This window comes from Nansenia antarctica, assembly GCF_963989245.1.
Source record: "Nansenia antarctica genome assembly, chromosome: 3".
Lineage (NCBI taxonomy): Eukaryota > Metazoa > Chordata > Actinopteri > Argentiniformes > Microstomatidae > Nansenia > Nansenia antarctica.
In genome coordinates, this window is record NC_137688.1 from 49,379,681 (window position 1) to 49,400,089 (window position 20,409).

The 20,409-nt window shown below is 46.7% G+C and overlaps 1 protein-coding gene across 2 annotated transcripts in view; it reads right to left on the reverse strand.

Moving 5' to 3' along the window:
• Positions 1 to 20,409, reverse strand: part of gabbr1b (gamma-aminobutyric acid (GABA) B receptor, 1b) — a gene marked incomplete at both ends in the record, with an annotated part of 65,448 nt that overhangs the window by 14,362 nt on the left and 30,677 nt on the right. For both annotated transcript variants that reach the window (XM_080527821.1, XM_080527822.1), the window contains 9 exons: positions 344 to 421; positions 3,047 to 3,110; positions 3,304 to 3,549; positions 6,791 to 6,982; positions 8,282 to 8,347; positions 9,208 to 9,309; positions 13,334 to 13,504; positions 15,496 to 15,630; positions 19,901 to 20,061. In XM_080527821.1, coding sequence (XP_080383947.1) covers positions 344 to 421; positions 3,047 to 3,110; positions 3,304 to 3,549; positions 6,791 to 6,982; positions 8,282 to 8,347; positions 9,208 to 9,309; positions 13,334 to 13,504; positions 15,496 to 15,630; positions 19,901 to 20,061 — 1,215 coding nt within the window. The remainder of the gene's footprint in view (positions 1 to 343; positions 422 to 3,046; positions 3,111 to 3,303; positions 3,550 to 6,790; positions 6,983 to 8,281; positions 8,348 to 9,207; positions 9,310 to 13,333; positions 13,505 to 15,495; positions 15,631 to 19,900; positions 20,062 to 20,409) is intronic.

Sequence of the window (20,409 nt, forward strand, 5' to 3'; positions counted from 1 at the left end):
GTCGCTTGTGCTGGATAGCACATGGTCCTATCTCAATTGATGACGTGTAGAGCACCAGTGACAGCTTTCATGGGCCCAATCATTTTGGTTTCTGTTGAGCTGTGCGAAGCTATACGGAGCGATGCTATTCTCACTGACGACATGCTAAATAAAACCTGACTGATTGATTGATGAACATTCCCGTCCAACACTGCTGGGGGGGGGGGGGGGGGGAATGAGATAGGCAAGCGTATAGGAAGGGGGGAGGTGGGAGGAGGGGGAGAAGGAGAGAGACTGGGAGAGTGCAGCGGACATTGATAAACAGGTAAATAAAGGAGGGATGAGGAAGACAAATGTGGCTCACCTATCCACTTGTCATTCCCATACCAGGACAGATTGCCTTTAGTACTGTCGTAGTATCCAATCTTCTTATAGCTGCCTCCTATAGGGGGAGAGAGAGAGAGAGAGAGAGAGAGAGAGAGAGAGAGAGAGAGGGGGGGGGCGTGAGAGAGAGAAAGAAAGAGAGAGGGGGGGAGGTGAGAGAGAGAGAGAAAGAGAGAAAGAGAGAGAGGAGAAAGAGAGAGGTGAGAAAGAAGAGAGAGGGGGGAGGTGAGAGAGAGAGTGAGAGGAGAGAGAAGAGAGAGAGAGTGAGAAATACACACACATAACCTGCAATCGTAGCCCTGAGGACACTGAAATGCCCTATAGGATCCAACAGTCTACTGTACCAATGGAACTCTAAACCTTGAATCAGTGTTTAAACACAACCCCCCCCCCCGTTACTACTCTTGAGTTCAGTTTAATTAACACAAGGACTAATGACAACGTGTGAGATGTCCCTGGGAAATGACTCTATAAACCAACTGCTTTTATTAGACATTTTTATCACGGCCATTTCTTTTCAGAGGGGTCCACCATCCCTGCGCTCGCTAAAGTTATGAGAGAGACTCTGATTGGATGGAGGTTGGCCTGTACTCAGCACTCCCAGAGAGTCTTTACCAGGCTCAGGGGGCCCAAACCCCCCCTCCCCCACATCCCCACCCCCTCCCCCCACACACACACACACAACCTGAAATGAGCTTAAGTGAAAAATCATTATAATTATCAGCTGATCATTAGACATAATTACTACACTCGACACAGAGCCCTCCCCGAGGGACCTTTCTGGCTCCGCACTGCAACACACATGTGCACGCACACACACACACACACACACACACACACACACACACACACACACACACACACAGATACAAGCCAGTTCCGCTACTTATCAATATTTAACATTACACACTAAACATGACAACAGCTCAGCACCTTCCTTCCTGTGACAAAGTCCGTCAGATGTTCAGAGTACAGAGAGAGAGGAGCTTAGTTCGCCACTTCCCCACTTAGCCTCAGTTGCACTACACTTCCAGAACCGAAAACCCAGAGACGGCCCCCGGGCCGAACTTGCTCCAATTATCGTCAAACCAATTACAAATCAAAACGAAACCTACATTTCTGAGACGGCGCTGGTGGCGGCTGGGGCACCAGACAGAGAAATTGGAAAAACAAGCTTAATTTTTCATCAGACACCCCCCCCCCCCAAAAAAAAAACACAATGAGCTTCCAAAAAACTAGCGTCACAGATCCCCGGGACTGTCAGAGAGAGACACAAAGCTGCAGACAGATTGAACATGAGAACACAGGCACAATGATCAAAACCCAGCCAGCGAAACGGGTGCCTCACAGACAGAGCCTGACACCACCAGAGATAAGACGAAGGCATCGCCCGTTTGACAGAGGAGGCTGGCGAAGGAGCCGCAGCAGGGCTCTCCATGGCCACGGGAACAGAACAGAGGGGAGAAGAGAGGAGGAGACCGACACAAGCACCATCTTCACAATGAATATCAGGATGAGTGCACTATAGGGCTAATTGGGCGTAATTACGGGGATGTTGGAGAGGAGGAGAAGTCACCATCAGGGATAGAAAATGGCTGATCCACCACATTGACACCCTGCCCCCCAACCCCCCCCCCCCCCAACCCCCCCCCTGCCCCAACCCCTCGACTCGAGAAGGAACAAAGCCCTTAATAACTATTTCCCTATTTTTCACCCATGGCTTTTTGTAACACTAATTTCTTATTACTCCTGAATTATGTATCCTCCTCTTATTGCCATGGCAACGACATCATGCGCAGGCATGCACTGTTACGTCAATGTAAACCTAACTGACGTGACTAGCTAAGACAAGCACTCACAGGACTTATAGGATTGAAAACTTATAGAATTGGAGCCAGATGGATACATAGGTCCCAAACGAGACACGAAGCCATTTGAGGGTCTTCTCCTCTCTGCATTAGGATTTTTTTTTTTTAAACATGACAGATTTTTCTCCCTAAACCAGGGATTGAGAATAGCTTGGCTTCATTGAAATGACACAAAAAAAACTGCTGCATTTCATGAACCCTAATTTGAGTGGCTTTTTGTGAAACCCTCACACATTCACTGAAATATGCAAGGACGTGTATTAACTTTTTATGCACACTATGTTCATTCTTTTCTGTAATTGATGTCGGAGCAAGTACAACTGCGCCATGGGGAAAAAAAAACTGTACATGCACATTCATGCTAGGGCCAAAACATAATCCTACACCAAACAATGAGCTTGTTCTGCCTGATAAAGAAACATTCAACATTTCTGTTTACATAATACATACAAAGAAAATGTATGTATGTAAGTATGTACTATATGTATGTATGTATGTATGTATGTATGTATGTATGTATGTTTGCACTTGAAAATTAGATTGTATTGTAATCTTCTTGTAGTATCAAATGTAAAATACTGTAGTCACATAGGTAAGATAATACTATTCATCATGGGGCAAACATACAGTGTGGTTGATGTTGCTAATGTTATTACTGCCTTCTGGGTTGGTTTCTAATGTCTAATCCTACACTAAAATGCATCTTCAATAGAGTTTTTCTACTGAAAATGTGAATTAGTCCAAGACTAGGCTTAATCTGTGTCTGGGAAACAGGCCCTCTATAGTTATAGTATGTATACAACAGACAGAAGTACCTTGAAGCTGCTCAATAAGAGTCCAGGCCATTCGGGAACCCTGAGCATCAAACACCACATGACCCTGAAAGAGAAACAGAGAAACTGTACACCACCGTAATAGTCTCACACCTCTGTCTCTCACATCGGAGGGGAAAACACCAATCTTCTCTCTCAGTCCCTCTCTCTCTTTTCTCCCTCACCTCCTTCTGCTTCTCATCACCCCCCCCTCACCCCTTCCCCCCCCAGCCCCCCTTTGCTCTCTGGTAAGTACTCACAGACACTCCCTCGAAGGAGCTGGTGTTGAGAGCACGGTAGATCTCGGCGGTGATATCTCTGTTGTTGTAGTTGAAGTCTTCCAGCCTGCGGCCCTTGGCCTTCAGAGGCCCCACAGTCTTGTTGAGAGCCAGAGCCAGGGCCCACACAGCGTCGTAGGCCAGCGGGGCCTCCTGAAAGCCCCCAGTGTCCTCTGGGTTCTTCCCTCCTAACTTAGACATGAGCTGGCTTATAAACTCCTGAGAGGTCTGGGAAGGAAGAGAGAAATTGCTTATTAAGCTGCGTGTATATGTGTGTATGTGTGTGTATGTGTGTGTATGTATGTGCGTGTGTGTGTGCGTGTGTGTGTGTGTGTGTGTGTGTGTGTGTCTGTGTGTGTGTGTGTGTGTGTCTGTGTGTGTGCGTGTGTGTGGGTGTGTGCGTGCGTGCGTGCAAGCAAGCATGCATGTCTGTGCGTGTGTGTGTGCCCATGAGAGAGAAAGAGAGAGAGGGAAAAAAAAGATAGCGCATGTGTGAGTGTGTTTACAGGGATTAACAATCTAAACACAGAGGCCCCCAAACGTCCAAATGAGTTTGTGAGAACATACGTCGTTTGAATAAAAATGTGTTTGGTTCACAAATGTCTTCCGCGGTAATTACATGAACCTCTTCACGCTTTAAGAGGTCACCTACTGTAGCTCTCTCCCAGTGGCAGAGTAATCGCCCATTTTCTTCCAATACAAACTGTAACCTCTTCTCCTCAACTCGTCTGAGCGGAGAACGCATTAACGTATATCAGGAAGAACTCCTCTGTCACCCCCAATCTGAAGTGAAGACAATTAACACCTCTGCTTCAGACAGTGTCGATGAGGGAGTTTGAAAACAGCTTCTCCATTAAGTATGTGCTATAAAAAATGAACAAGAAAGAACCCCCGCCCCCCCCCCAAAAAACCCCATCTTTTATGACGGCGGCATATGGAAACTGATTTCCTCCATTTTATCAGCAATCAGTTGCCACCTTTGCGTGCCCGCGGAGTACCATGTCACGCTAAAAGCCGTAAATGACCTGTCAGTGAAGATACTAAATAATCCTCTCAGAAAAACCTCCACATCCTTGGGAGGAAAATGATGACAACATTGGACCAATTTACCACACGATCTTATCGTAAAATTGGCCTGTCCAATGTGACATTTTTCGTTACAGGAGGAGATGGAGGTGTGTCTGGACACTGGCCCAGGTGAAGCTGGCTCCTGAGCCAAGAGGGTGCCGAGAGGAGCATCTGGACCGTCTCCAATAGCCCGTCCCCGCTGGGAGACAGGATGTCAACCTGGCTCTCCCAGCTGTGCGTGGCTCCCTCCGGGTGGCGAGCAGCTGGATCTGGGAGACGCAACGCTGCGCTGCGCCACTGCGCATCACCAAATTGGGCCTCAATCAATCAGAGACAACCTCTCGAAACACGCATCTCGAGAGGTTCCCCTCGTTGCCCACGAGCCCCCTCACGACACCCGGGCCCAGGTGCAGTGTGGCGCGATGGCGCAATACCGTGATGCGTGAACATTCCTAAAAGTGGCACTTATTTTGAGGATTCTACGAGTTTAAGCTACACTACAGGCAGCAAGGATGAAGTCAATTGTCGCAGCGGTTTAAGAGAGAACAGCTAGCAGCGATTGAATGGATCACAAAGCTTTTCTACTACATAAAACTTCAAAGTGATGGCTAATAATAATACACTTGAGTTATTTTTAATATCATCTTGAAGCCCTTTCGTTCACAGCAGTATACATTAAAGTGGATCATTACACCAGGGAGGACTGGGTCACATAAGGATGTCACAGGTGATTAAAGCCAGACTAGACTCTGGGATATGACGTCATGCCAAGAAGCCACAGTAACTTTTACCAAAAGACATTCGGGGTAAGTAAAGATGTGACCGATAGTAGGCACTCCGGTGAAGGAGGTAGAAATGAGCCCGTCCTCCGATTTCTACCTCCATCAGCCTCAATTGCCCAGAGTCTACCTTTTAAGATCCAACATACTGTAGATATCTCACCCAAAATACATGTTACAGTATGATAATGTGTATATCATACTATGTTTGAGTAGTACTACTAGTATACTATCACATACTATCACATATACAGTATATATCAGTGGTGTGCCGTCAGGGCCAGCAAGGCCTTCTCTGCTGGCCTAAACATCATCAGAATATACATTTTATTTTAATATATTTTTTCCACAAATATGTATTAATGATTCCCCATAGTCTATTCTCTTCATTTCATAGCTTTCCTCTTGGTTGCGCTGCTTCCAGTCTCCGATTGAGATTTGGAGGGCTGGCCTTTATGTTAGAGCTTTTATCCAATCAAAATGTGTTGCTAGGGGGCTCCAAAATCTGCCTGCCTGCACGTTAAGCGGTGCCGCGGATTCGACCTGTAACTTAACGTTGGAACGAGAAAACCTGTGGCGTTCCTAGTAAACCTACGTAGATGCGAGCAAAAGCAACAACGGAGCCTGCTGGAAGGCTCAATGATGTCAGCACCCAGCACGTCTTTTGATTGGATACGCACTATTGATACGCACTATTGATACGCACTATTGATATTCACTATTGAGATGCGTATATGCCGGTAGATGTGAAACTTTCGAAAGTGCGCAGGGAAACGGAGCATCACAACGAAAGCTTTCGTTGACTGATCGATAATACTGATCGATTGTGTCCTGTTTTTGGGTAAACAATAACTATCATTTAGGGGACACGATGAAAGCACCGAGTCCACAAACAGAGGAAACTACGTTGAGCTTATTTCTTTTCTGGCTGAAAACAACCCAGATTTACATTACCACCTGTCCACAAACAAAGTGTTTACTGGGACGTCAGGCAAAATACAAAACGACCTGATTTTTGCTATTGCTTAAGTGATGGGAGAAGAGATCAAAATGGAGATTAAAAAGGCACCCTTTGTCGCTATTATGGTGGACGAGACGACAGACGTGGGTAATGTAGCGATCTTAAAGATGTTAGTTTAACACTCTTCATTGTAAATGCGGATTTATTGATTAAAAATGCTTCGGAAATATTAATATAACTCTGTTGTACTTGTCTGACTATGTTAAGGTGATGCAACGCCCGGTTATACTGTGTTTCTGTCTAGTTTCTAGAGCCATGGCGTCATAACGATGGTATTAAGAGGTAGAATAATTCAGGTAGGAATGTGTCGGACATCACTGAAGGCCTAGGTGTGAAATGCACCGCCCGCCACTGGTATATATACAATTGGGGAAATAAGTATTGAACACATAAATATTTTGTCCAGTAAATGTATTTCCAATGAGTGAAAGTGAAATTTGCACCAGACTTTGGTATTAACTCAAACAACAAACTGTATATATACACCGGTTATTATGAAAATATCAAAATAAAGAAATCTAACAGTTAACTCATGAACACAGATGTTGTAATGTGGGAAACTATTTTTGAGTAACGTATTAAAATGTAAACAACCACTCACCAGGTTGGAGGCCCCTCGGACCGTCTCCGGGTTGAGCATGACGATCTCCGTGGTAACATGGCCCTCCACTGCCTCCGTCATCTGCTCTATGGTGCAGTTGATTGACGGGTCCTTGATCTTGAACCAGTTGTCTGCATACCAGCCAATCAGGAACCAGACATGCTTTTTCCCAAAAAGCTTCTCCTTGTACACCTGCCGGATTCGGGGGAGGGGGGGGGGGATAGAGAGAGAGAGGGAGAGGAGAGAGAGAGAGAGAGAGAGAGAGAGAGAGAGAGAGAGAGAGAGAGAGAGAGAGAGAGAGAGGGAGAGAGAGAGAGAGAGAGTGAACATGTGTGAAAGGAGAAAGGTAAGTGGTGAGCAAGCAAGTATGTTGTCATGCCCTCCTCTTCCACCTAGCCTGTGCCAGGCTCTCTCTCCGCTGTCTGTCTCTGTCTGTCTGCGTGCGTATGTGTGTGTATGTGCGTGCGAGCGCGTGTGCGTGTGTGTGGGCGTGGCCTTAGGCTCCAGCTGTCCAGTTCACGTCACCCACTCCACCTGCTCCGTCTACACACACCTGCTTCACCCTCTGCTTCACCCTTCCTCCTCTCATCACCATGCAGAATTTAAACCCCGGCGGCTTCCCATCCACTCATGGCCAGATGGTTGATTGTTTCTACACGCCCTCGGCCGCTTAGTGGCATCTCTTACTTTGAACATTACGATGTAGTATTTGACTAGCAACTTTGTTCTATGGCGCCATTTCCCTGTCTTTCCTAGTGCAAGCCTACCTGTCCTGCCTGCCCTCTCCTGCCTACCTGCCCTCACCTGCCTACCTGCCCTCTCCTGCCTACCTGCCCTCTCCTGCCTACCTGCCCTCACCTGCCTACCTGCCCTCTCCTGCCTACCTGCCCTCTCCTGCCTACCTGCCCTCTCCTGCCTACCTGCCCTCACCTGCCTACCTGCCCTCTCCTGCCTACCTGCCCTCACCTGCCTACCTGCCCTCTCCTGCCTACCTGCCCTCTCCTGCCTACCTGCCCTCACCTGCCTGCCTACCTGCCCTCACCTGCCTGCCTACCTGCCCTCACCTGCCTACCTGCCCTCTCCTGCCTACCTGCCCTCACCTGCCTACCTGCCCTCTCCTGCCTACCTGCCCTCTCCTGCCTACCTGCCCTCTCCTGCCTACCTGCCCTCACCTGCCTACCTACCTGCCCTCACCTGCCTGCCTACCTGCCCTCACCTGCCTACCTGCCACCCTGCCCTGCTTGTCATTCTGCCCTGCCATTCCGTTTCTCCTATTCCTTCATTAAAGTTCCTTTAATATCCATATCCTGCGCTTGGGTTCTCTAGCTCTGACTGTAACATAAGAGAGAAGCTATCCGGATGTACTGTAATGGGAGGGAGAGATAAACATGGGGGAATAAAGGAATGTTCCGATTCCAAAAAGATTAATTTAGACCATTTCAAAAAACACCCAACAGAGTCTGTAATAATAACGTGTCCGGTTCCACTCACCTCGCAGAAAACCTTCCTGGCTTCTGTCTCGTAGAAGAGGCCCACAATGATTCTGGCATCTTGGCGCTGGGGGGAATTCAGAGCGAAAAAGAGAAAAGAGAGTGAGAGAAAGAGAGAGAAAAAAGAGAGAGAGAGAGAAGAGTGTTACACAAGAGACTGCGGGAAACAAAAGCTCTAGCTAATGGCGCCAGAGCCTAGAGGATGAACAGAGCAACAGTACGCCGTCGGTGGGACCGCACACCTCCCTAACACACACGACACAGCGTCGCACCGCACAGCACAGCATCACGCTTCCCCCTCTGGTGTGCTAGATTCATGTTGTTACCATGGTTCCTTCTGCGACGGCCAATTAATCTTGCTCGCCAAAAAACTAGGCCGGCTCACTAGGCAAGGTTATGCTAAAGTAGGCGCCAGCTAGGAAGAAAGCCAGGTTGACTACTGAAGATAGAGGAAGGAGGGAGGGAGGGAGGGAGGGAGGGATGGAAGGATGGAGGAAGAGGGCAACGGAAGGAGAGAGGCAGGGAGGTAAGGAGAGACAGAGGCGGGGAGGTACTGTAGATGCGGGGGCCTTAGCCTCGGCCCTATGCTCCTATTAACTTGATTGTCTTCAAAAAAGAAAAAGTGTGGATTTCCAGTAAAGGCGCATCCTGTGTTTTTTCTGCGGCTGGGGGCGGTGATTATGTCTGGCGCGCCGGGCTACTGCTCCTGTGTGCTAATGGTGTGTGTGAGAGCTCTCCAGGGTGCGTTCACAAGGCAAGCCGTGATTGATCTCATATGTTCAATCACCTAGCAGTTTCCATGGCAGCGGGGGGGGGGGGGGGGGGGGGGGTGTGGGTGGGTGGAGAGGGAGGATGGGGTAGGGGGGTGGGGAGGGGAGGGGGGGATAAATGGGAGAGGAAGAGGGAGAGATGGGAGAGTGAATGTACCTTGAGGTTCTTGACAGCCACGGCGGGGTCGGTGAGGAAGCTCTGGCGCACACTGATTTCGATCCCTGCCTCCTTCACCCTCTGCTCCAGATCATCCAGAGTCTGTCAGACAGACGGACAGGGGAGGGAGAGGAAGGTAGAAGAAAAGTGAGCGAGATAATAGAGAGGGAGGAGGAGGAGGAGGAGGGAGAGGGATATGGTGAGGAGAGGGAGAGAAGAAGTGGAGAGAGTGAGGGAGAGGAAGAGGAAGATATATATATATATATACACAGTATATATAGTATATATATAGAGAGAGAGGGGGGGGGGATAATGAGAAAAATAAGGGTGTGACTCAAGATGGAGAGAGAGAGAGAGAGAGGGAGTGAGGGGGCGAGGAGAGGAAGAGGAGAGGGAGAGGGAGGGTGAGTGATGTTGCCAAGCGGTACAGACAGGAAGAGAAGACATCATGATGGGGGGAGGGGGGGGGGGGGTATAAAAACACATAGACAGCAGGTGACAGAGAAAGCGTGTGAGAGACATATAGTGTGAGAGATAGGAGGTGTGATGGGTAGAGTGAGATAAAAGAAGGGTTCTCGTTCAGGAGAGGAATGACGGCCCAGATCTGGCACACATCTGTTTCCTACAGGCCCAGGTACAACTTGGTTCACCGTAACAGCAGCAGGCTGGACCTGGCTTTCCATTCGTGACCCTTATTTTTGCTATGAAAAGGTTAGATTTGACCGGTATGTGGATGGGCTCATCCAGTTACCACTTGATAAAACTGACCGATATGGGGCCCAGGCCTAACGATGTCACCGGTCCTGAAACTTCAAGGCCAACCGAACCCGGCCCATTGAGACGAGGCCCGAGCACAGCCAGAGCCAAGACATTTTCATGAGCCTGAGCCCGAAAAAAAGCCTGATAACTAGGAAATGGCTGTGCCTTCTTCCATTACTCACAACAGCAAAATTGCAGCACTGCAGAGTAAAGAGAGGAGAAAGCTACTCACCAAGAAGAGCGGAGACACACTACTTGAAAACTCACCTTAGTTACTATCAACAACTGTATCTGCTGCACCTGCCTTAATAGAATATATTTGCAGAAATGAACTAGATCTTGCTGTTGTTATGCTTTCAATTGATCTGCAACTCTTGGTCAGGTGCAAGGCTGAGACAGCATGAAAGAGCAGAGGCACATTAGCGAATTGGGTATGTAAATGATTTCCTATCACAGCCTTTACAACGCCGATTCAGTAATTAGGGCTGACTCGCACAGCGGGAGAACATATAGAGGCGCTCCAAAAAACTAATTATTTTCACTATTTCTGCAGATAATATAAAGCCTAAACGAAAATAACAACAACAAAAACATTTAATTGAACAGGTGCAGCTGAGCATCTATGACTAGAGCAGAGGGAGATAGAGGGAGAGAGAGGGAGAGAGAGGGAGATAGAGGGAGAGAGAGAGCAGACAGCGGCGGGTTATCACACAGTCGCGCAAGATTGTATCTAAAACAAATTAAACACAGCTCTGCTGCGGCAAACCCGAGTCTGGCCCGGCATGATTCAATTGTTAGACAACCATGGCTGGTACGTCGGGTGTCTTGGGTCCCGTCAGGTACAGGCTGACATTTAAAACTACTTCTGATAGTTTGGTACCACAGTTGGACCACAACAGGTTTGGCGTATTTGTGGAAAAGGCCTGGCTTAGATATGGCAACCACATCTGGCCCTGTTCAACTCTAATAGTGGTCCAAGACCAAGATTGGTGGTTAGATTAGATTAGATTAGATTTAGTTTAGTGCAATTTAAAACTTGGTTGAATGCCCCTAATACATGTATTTGTTGGCAGGGGCTAAAATTAGATGTTTGCAATAGTTGTTTGTGTCTTTGTGTGTAAGTAGCAGCTTCCCATTCTAAAGACTATGACCCCCGAGGCGGCGCTAAGAGTAGGTGAAATAGGCACGGCTGTTCTAGTGTTAAATAAATCCAACCTCAGTTAAAATGAAGTTATTTACAAAGAGCGTCCTATTCTAGAGTTCTGATACTCTCCAAGTGGGAAACTCAGGGATCATCTTTCTACAATGAGTTTCCAAATTTGAAATATCGTTGGAGATTGCTAGTTCTTCATCTGATGTTATGAATGCAGCATATGTTTCTCCTGGCCCAAAGACTACTTTCCAAATCCATCTGATTTTACCTTTAAATATCACAAACTCATCCTTTAAGAGAAGGCAAACAGTTTCATTACTTAGGAGGGCTTAGCGACACAACAGCGAAACTCAACACACAACACACTCACCACACAGAATACAGACAAACATACGTCTTTATCTTAACTTTAACTGTTCTAGTCAGTTTAATTACAATTTAACTGAAGAACATTTAAGACAATGGTAAAAAAAATAGATATTTAGGGCTAGGAAAGTGAAGAGAAAATTACTAATTAAAGAACACTTCACTACCCATCTTATCAGCAACACATCTCTAAACAAATGCATAAACAGTCTTCAGCCTTCTGCCATAGAACTCCCACCAAATTACACTGAGGCAATAGCGTACATACTGCCTTACATACTGTGTGTTGCGCCTTAATTGGCCGAACCTGAGTTTAATTCGGAGGACCAAGCTCCGGACCTGGGGTGATAGGGCCTTTTCAGCAGCAGCCCCGTCCCTCTAGAACGCCCTCCCCAACCACATCAGACAGGCCAACACCACTACCTTAATTAGGCCCCTATACTCTCTTTTATTTATTTGTTGTTTCTTTTTATTGTTACTACTCGATCTTTTCCGTTTGTAAAGCGTCTTTGAGTGTCGAGAAAAGCGCTATATAAGTCTAATGTAATATTATTATTATTATTATTCATTGGGTGTCTCCTATAAATTGAGTGTTTGGGGAGCTTTTTGGAAGCCAGAGGAAACTGTTTTGCTACCAGTTTGTCTGCTTATACAATTTGTTCAGAAATTCACATGTATAGATCTTGTGGCATCAGTCGTCATTTGTTAACATCTTAGTCTAGGACACTTAGGACATCTCAGATCTTGGGATCACTTAAACTGAGGAGGTTATACAGAATCTGACACAATCTGAGAGGATAGAACATTCAGAATATTCTTTTTATTATTGTTTGTATCTTTATGTCTTACACCAAGTCAATTTCCTGTATATGCAAATATACTTGCCAATAAAAAGGATTCTGATTCTGATTCTGTTTCTGATTCTGATTCTGATTTTGATTCTGTTTCTGATTCTGATACTGTTTCTGATTCTGTTTCTGATTCTGATTCTGATTCTGATGTTTCATCTCATTTGGTTTTGATGAGTATGCCAGTGTGCTACAATCAAACTCATCAAAACTAGAATGAGATGTGTAGAATCTACGGTCTGTGTATTTCTAAACACACAGAGCATTTATGGAACTCTACTCCTCTGTTCACTGGTGTTGATCATTTTGACTGTGGCAAGCTATCCAACTGCTAAAGTCTGCATACAACTGACAAACTGCAGATTTCAGTTAGGAATCTCAGATCCCTTCTGTTTTTTTATTTTATTCCATACTTCTAAATTCTTAGACCAACTGTCACGATCTGAACTGTGTGTGGGCCAGGCTTTAATGTGCACCAATAGTAGTACCAATGGGAAATTATTAGAGCCGTACACCACTTACACCACATACAGTACCAGAGCTGGCCCAATAGCAACGTTCCAACTGTCACCCAGTGATCCATATTTAGACCACAAGTGGCCTGGTAACAATAGAAGGTTATCATGGCCAGATGTCACTTCTCAGAGCTGGCCCATGAGCATAATGCTAACTCTTATCCAGTATTGGTCCACCAGACTCAGACTAAAGGTTGCCCAGCAACTACAGGAAGAAATAAGGGACCACCTTCCTCTTACTAGACCTGACCCAAGAGCAAAGTTCCCTGTAACTGCCCCCCCCCCCCAACATTTGGACCAGGCCCGGCCCACTACTTGCTGTTTCCAGAACTGAGCCAAGACCAAATCTGGCCCATAGTCTGCTGACTGGGTTGAAGTGGAAATGACATTTGAGAATCAATTTCATCTCTCATCAGGTTCGTTCATTGCGCTTGTGTATTTTCTTATTAAGGAAGGGGGATGTACAGGCAAGGCGAGGAGCTTACTGAAGTGAAGACCTCCGTTGTTTGCTGGATTGTAGCGATCTTGGTCCACTTCCACTTCTGGAAGAGCTGCACACGCGTGGGGTTGTGGAGCGTGGCTGACGGGTGCGTGCGGAAGAACGTGGGGAAACGCTGGCGGTTGGAGAGAGCTGGAGAACTGGAGCCGTAGGACAACTGGGGAGAGGGGAGGGGGAGAGGGGAGGGGGGAGAGAGTGTTAGTGTCATCTGAGATGGTAAACTCACTCCTCAGTTTAAATGCCCCCACCCACCCGCACCGTCGAATTGTTAGCTTTTGGGTGGTGTGAAGCTGTCCTCCGTCGGGTATTTAGGAGACAGTCACGTGTGTTGGCAACACAATACGAGACTCGCGTGAGCTCGGAGCGCGAGGAAGTAATTATATTTGCAGCGACATGAAGTCTGCTACATTAGGTGTCATCATGAAGAGTCTGATGTGCCGAGATAAAGAGGGAGAAGAAAAGAAGAACAAAATGAGGAAAGAGAAGAGAGAGTAAAATGAAGAAGAAGGCTGAGGAAAAGAATATATAAGAGAAGGGAAGAGGAGGAGGATGAGAGAAAAGAAGTGGTAGAATATAAAGAAAGAGACAGAAGAAGACAATGACATTAACATAATTAAGTTAACGCGGCATGCTGTTTGGTCCGATATCCCCTAGCCAAATCACACTAAATTAGGTTAGGTAGCACATTAACCGTTTGCATTGATCAACTGCAGTATGTGCATTATGGAGTCAACAATGACACTGCAGAGGAATATGGGTCAAATCAAAACCCTTGTGTGGGGACTGGAGAGAAAGAGGACTGGAGAAAAAGCTTTTTAAGATACAGAAATAGCACTGTACATGAAAAATGAAGGAATGGATGTCCGCAAAGTTTTTTTCTTTTTCGGTTAAAGTGCTCTTTACGATACCAGCCTCCCAAAACAGGAACGACATAAATGCAGTAAATGTCTTGTCTGCCATACGGATATTCATTGTAAAAGTAACCATGTAGAGCAACAGAACCATCCTAATTGCTCAGTTTGTTTCAGGTCCGTATCACAATACACTATTTAAACATTGCGAGGAGAGGATTCTAAAAATGCAAAGCTTGTCTCCCAAGTATCAGAGGCAAAAATGATATTCAACAATTTTCCGAAATGAAATGAACCAAAGGAAATGGTAATGAGACTGTGCTATCTTTCTGACTGCTCTCCTTCAGACACTTGCTCTCCTCTTCTGTTTGACATTCAAGGTGTGTAAGCTCAGAGGGCCTTGAACCGCTTTCCCTTCACGTTGACTCTCCCCTGCCAAGTGGATCAGAGGTGTCTGCTACCCTGTCAGGTGGCAGGCTCACTGAGGGATGCACTCAAGCATGGCCGGGCTCCCTGGGGGCTCAGACTCACTTTCACTCACCAGACACACCGCCTGCTTCTCTGCCACGAGTTCTCATGGTTTCTATACTCACTTTGTTTATATCCAGAAAAAGAATGAAAAAGACTCCTATATATATGGGGTGGTATCACTTTAAGACCACTTTAAAGCCGTGAGGGAGTTGTGTGTGACGTAACCCCTGGCATAAATACTTCAGGTCTCATCCTCTACGGTATAAATCACATCTGAATGATTGATCCAAGTCTGATGTGGCAGTAGAGTACACACAGACAGACAGACAGACAGACAGAGAGGCAGACAGACAGACAGACAGACAGACAGGAAGACATACAGGCAGGCAGGCAGGCAGGCAGGCAGGCAGGCAGGCAGGCAGGCAGGCAGGCAGGCAGACAGACAGGCAGACAGGCAGACAGACAGACAGAGAGGCAGACAGACAGGCAGGCTGACAGACAGGCAGGCAGGCAGACAGACAGACAGACAGACAGACAGACAGACAGGCAGACAGACAGAGAGACAGACAGACAGACAGACAGACAGACAGACAGAAAGACAGACAGAGAGGCAGACAGACAGACAGACAGACAGGCAGACATACAGACAGACAGGCAGACAGACAGACAGACAGAAAGACAGACAGAGAGGCAGACAGACAGAGAGGCAGACAGACAGAGAGACAGACAGACAGACAGGCAGGCAGACAGAGAGACAGACAGAGAGACAGAGAGACAGACAGACAGACAGACAGACAGACAGAAAGACAGACAGAGAGGCACGCACCACTATGAGGTTCCACATGCGCGCCGCCTCGGCCACCAGCGTGGACACAGAGCTGCAGCCGGGCATTAGAACAATCTTAATGGGCTCCGTGTAGAGAAGGTCGTACAGCAGCTTGGTAGCTTCACCTGGATCACACTGGGGACAACAGAAATGGGGGGTCAGGAGGGGAGGGAGAGAAAGATAATGAGTGCGAATGGAAGGATAGAGGGGGAAATATGTCGAGTGGGAGGGTGGGAGAGGGGGAGAGGGGGAGAGAAAGAGAGCGAGAGGGATTGAGTATAAAAGCAAAAGGGTAGCGGGAGTGAGAGATGGAGGGAGAGAAGGAGGGGGGGGGGGGGGGGGATAGACTGATTACATACACAACACTGCAGAAACGCATTAAAAAGCATACAAGTGCTATTTGTATGGTAAACCATACTGTGCCAGAGTGAGGGAGTCAGCGATTCATTTCACACTAGTTTGCACACAACAACACAAATAAACAACGGCTCAGGCAGGTGAGACACGTTCCAAGGACACACGGATTTGTCCTCTGGAAAAAATGTTTTGAATGCAGGAAAAACATTTACCCACCCAGCATGTCTCCTTGTCTTTAATCCAAGCTAACAAATAGTCTTTTTTTTTTCATTTTCCTGCTCAACTTACAGTCAAGGAAAAATCTATACGTAATTTAAATGATAATGGTATGGGAGAAAGTGATTATTTGGTTGAGGGAGTGAAGGCACATTGTTGGAACCGCTTGAGCAGTTATGACAGAAGAGCGAGAAAGAGAAAGACAGAGAAAGAGAGAGAGAGAGAGAGAGAGAGAGAGAGAGAGAGAGAGAGAGAGAGAGAGAGAGAGAGAGACACAACTCCAAATTGTTTACACTTTACAGGTGTACGTGGAACATGATTTCGTTTTATTTGCGCAATCCTGCAAAGTAATCCATTTAGCGTTGCCCTGAGGCAATAGATTTCTCAGCATTTAATGTAATCAATGTTACCTTTGTGCAGGTTATAATCCTGCACATTTTAATTACGTGAGAGAGCTCAATCCTCTACATCTAAGAGATCGCTTCCAGTTGGAAAAACCCTCCCATGTCGAAGTTAAATCGATTTCACGTGAAAGACACAATTATGCGACATTTAAGGGAATGTTCCCCAATTAAGGGAACAGAAATGAGTTCAGCTGATGACTCCTCCACCACGGCGGGTTCCATTTGGCACGTTAGCAACGCTCGTTTATACGCAAAAGCCCTCCTGGGGGAGCTAGCCCGGTTGCAATCGTCGTCGGTTCAGGTGCGTGGGCCGACTCTTTCTATGAATGGGGTTACAGTGTTGGTGGCTGGCGAGCTGCTGCTGCTGAGGCATGCTCCCCAGACTCTATAGGGAGGGGCGTCAGCAGAATTTGTAACCCCCTCTGAAGCTCCGTTCCTGCCTGCTCTCGCTCCCCGACACCCTGGGGAAGCCGCGCGAAAGCTTTCCGTTCCATGAACTATGCAGCTGGGCCCTGCCGCGGCAAATCGACCGAGCACAACAACAGAAAAAAATAAATTGGCAGCACCAACTATGTAGGTATTTTAGACCTACTTTCGCTGTTTAGTATTGTTGCGTGCCAGGTCTGTGCGGATGACATATTGGCGGAGGACAGAGTGAGGTATGGGCACTACGATATGCAGTGCACTAAATTCAGTCATTGAGTCTCACAATTGTGACTGACCCACCAAAATGTGAAGAGTTCTGAGAACTCCTGAGAGGAATGTCAAGCAGTGTGAAGGCTGTGGTATTTATAGTATGATGATTACTGTCAGACCCGGTGCCAGAACCAACACCGATGGGGAGGGGGTGTTAGGAGGGGGTAGCGTTAGCAAGGCCGGCGGTGGCTATGGGCAGCGCTAAATCAATAGACATAGTATATGGACCTACAGTAAATACAAATATGACACTGTCTAGTTTTTTGGTCCACATGTCCGCATCCGATTTAATGTTCAGACTTTCCTTTCGAAAAATGTGTAGACATTTCCGCGTTGTTGAAAATCAATGACACACTCGCTAGTCGACTAAGACAGCTTGTTTTGCGAGCCTGCTAACAATGTAAAGTAGTGTTATAGTTGACTATGTAGCAGTGGAGATTACTCACCAAATCCATTGCATTGCAGTATTTTGGCTTGACTAGTGAGTTTGTGTTATGTGTTTCCGTGTTTCAAAATGAAAGTCTGAACACTTTGATTGGTTGCCGACATGTGGACCAAAACACTAGACTGTGTCACATATGAGATGAGAACACGCCCCAGGAATATCAACAATTCTGGAGAAGAAAAATGGCTCAACTTTTGATCGGGTGGGCAAGACGCACGTTTGGGGGGGGGGGGGGGGGGGCTGAGCCCCCCCCTGCCCATAGCTACCGCCGGCCTTGATTACTGTGCTGCACTGAAAACATTTCTTTAGAACGGTGTGGCATAAACATTGCATTAGTCATATGACCAGACGAACACAAATTATAAATGAGCCTACAAGATCGTGTTGATTTTCCCAAACATCATTTGTTTGAAAATGGGTAGAAACTGAAAAGCCAATCCGTCAATAAAACAAAACACTGTTTACGTGCTGCTGTCCGAATGCTGTGATGAAGGTTACTACGTGAAGGCTACTTTGGAGGTTAAACCCATCCATTTTACAGCAAGAAATAAAAGGGCTTAATCTGTTTCTGTAGCCTCTCACCGCCATATCTGACGAGTTTAGGCAGTAATGGGGGTTATAGATATTTGTGCCCTCTCCGGTCCCGAATCAAATACATCGGTGTGTAAACAAAACTGACACTAATCCGGAGGGAAAGGCCTATGTGAGGCCGAGTGACACATTGATCTAACCCTGGCACTCGGGGGAAATCACTGCAAGGTCTAATGCATTCAGATGAGATGCCCCCCATCCCCCTCCAGCTTTCCACCACTTCGGATTGTGTCTTCAACTTTAATGAACGTAGGGCCTGGACAGATATTTAATGAGCTTTTCTGAAGGTCCGTGGCCAGGTTTGGGGAATAACTACATCTACTTGCGGGAGATTGTCTGCTTCGTTTGCCTCTTGATGACACAGGCGTTTTCTCGTTCAGTGAGGCTGTCTGTGGTCCTGAATCGCAATCAGCGGGAGATCCATCAGAGCGTATTTACTCCGGTCCGCAAGGGTCGACTCCTCATCCTGCAGCCGCCCTGGACAGGGACAGGGCAGGGCAGGGCACTCCTCAGATAGACTGTCTGACACTGTGGGCGTGTGTAAGTGCCTATGATCGATGACTGCTCCGACCAGGAGCACTTCTTACATTTGGCTACGCCACACTCGATAGGACTTTCCCCGCACTGACAGTCTTACATCATCTAGCCATCCGTCTGTCCCTGTGTATCGCATTGGTAGTTAGTGCATGATCTTTCACACTTCTTTGAGGGAACTCTGTAGTTATGTTTTTAGTTTGAAATGCAATCGTCTTGGTTACTGTTGTCATGCCAACCCCTACATGCCCCCCCCCACCCTAAACCTCCCCCCCTCAAACCCTCCCCCCCCCCCCCCCCCCCGTCTTTTGAAGTAGGGTTCCAGTGCAGAGCAGTTTCAACCAATCAGAGCAATGCTCTTAGCAACACCAACCAGTCACAGTGCATTTAACTATTTACAGACTATGAGTCTGTGTTGTGTTGTCATTTTTCGTGTTGGGGAGGACGGGGGGACGCAGGTGGGAAGAGGCGGAGTAAGAAACAGAGAAAGTGAGAGAGAGAGAGAGAGAGAGAGAGAGAGAGAGAGAGAGAGAGAGAGAGAAAAACAAAAAAACAAATCCAAATTGTCTACACTTTAGAGATGAGACATCATGAGGGATGTGTTAGAGGAAATGGACAGAGTGAGCGAAAATGGAAGAGTAAGGGAGTTTATGAGGTGACTAGACAACACTCATGGGAGAATATTATGATGTCAATGTCAATACTCCTGCAACACATCCCTGAAATATGCCCTCTATTCAACTAGAATGTTATCATAGGCCTACACTGTAATGCATTTTGTTCATTTGATGTCTTGTAGGCCTATATCCTTTGATACATCCTATATCCTTAGGCCAACTTCACTTTAAGATCAGCCTTTGATTAGAATTAGCCGATTAGAATAAGTGAGCGATTAAAAGTAATTCACAGCGGACACCTTATTATCCTAACTATGGCATGACATAGATACACCAGCTTGTTATTCATATAATGCAAATGTATGCGAAACAAAGTTGCAGTAAAGCAAGCCATTCAAAATAACATGTTTCTTCTACTACTTCTTCTACTACTAACATTTCAGATTAATTATTTATATTTAAAAAGCCATAAACCACGTGAGAGGATGTGTTTGTAACTTGATGTACAAGCAAAAAAAAAATCTGTGCAATTTGTGGTTACTCACCATGCTGTCGTAGTGTATCAGCTCCAGCTCGTAGTCCGGCAGTATATCCGTCCTCTTGTTCACTAAATCGAGGGCCATTTGAGTGGAAGGGAGGCATGCTTGCCCGCCGGGCCACCCACCACTCATAGGGAAGAGAGCGCCGATGTAGAGCTTCTTCTTGCCTAGAGCCGGGCAGGACCAAGACAGGAGGAGAGTCAGGGTTGCGAAGATCAGAGTTTGGCCTACAACGGAGCGTCGACCCCCGGGTAGACCTTGACGGGAGACCCCCATGGTGGAAGACACTTGCTGCAGATTAATAGTTGTGATACTCCTCCAATGACCTAATTCTCTATTGTTGTTGCACAAGTTTGTAAAGTGTGTCTTTGTTATGGATCCAGCCGATTTCCAGGAGCACCTACCACTTTCAGAAAACTCGCGTTTTCTATCAATATCTAGTCTGTATGTTTAAAAAAAAATTAAAAAAAATAATGCGGGATCCTCAATTTACTTTTGTCTGTAATGAAATGCAG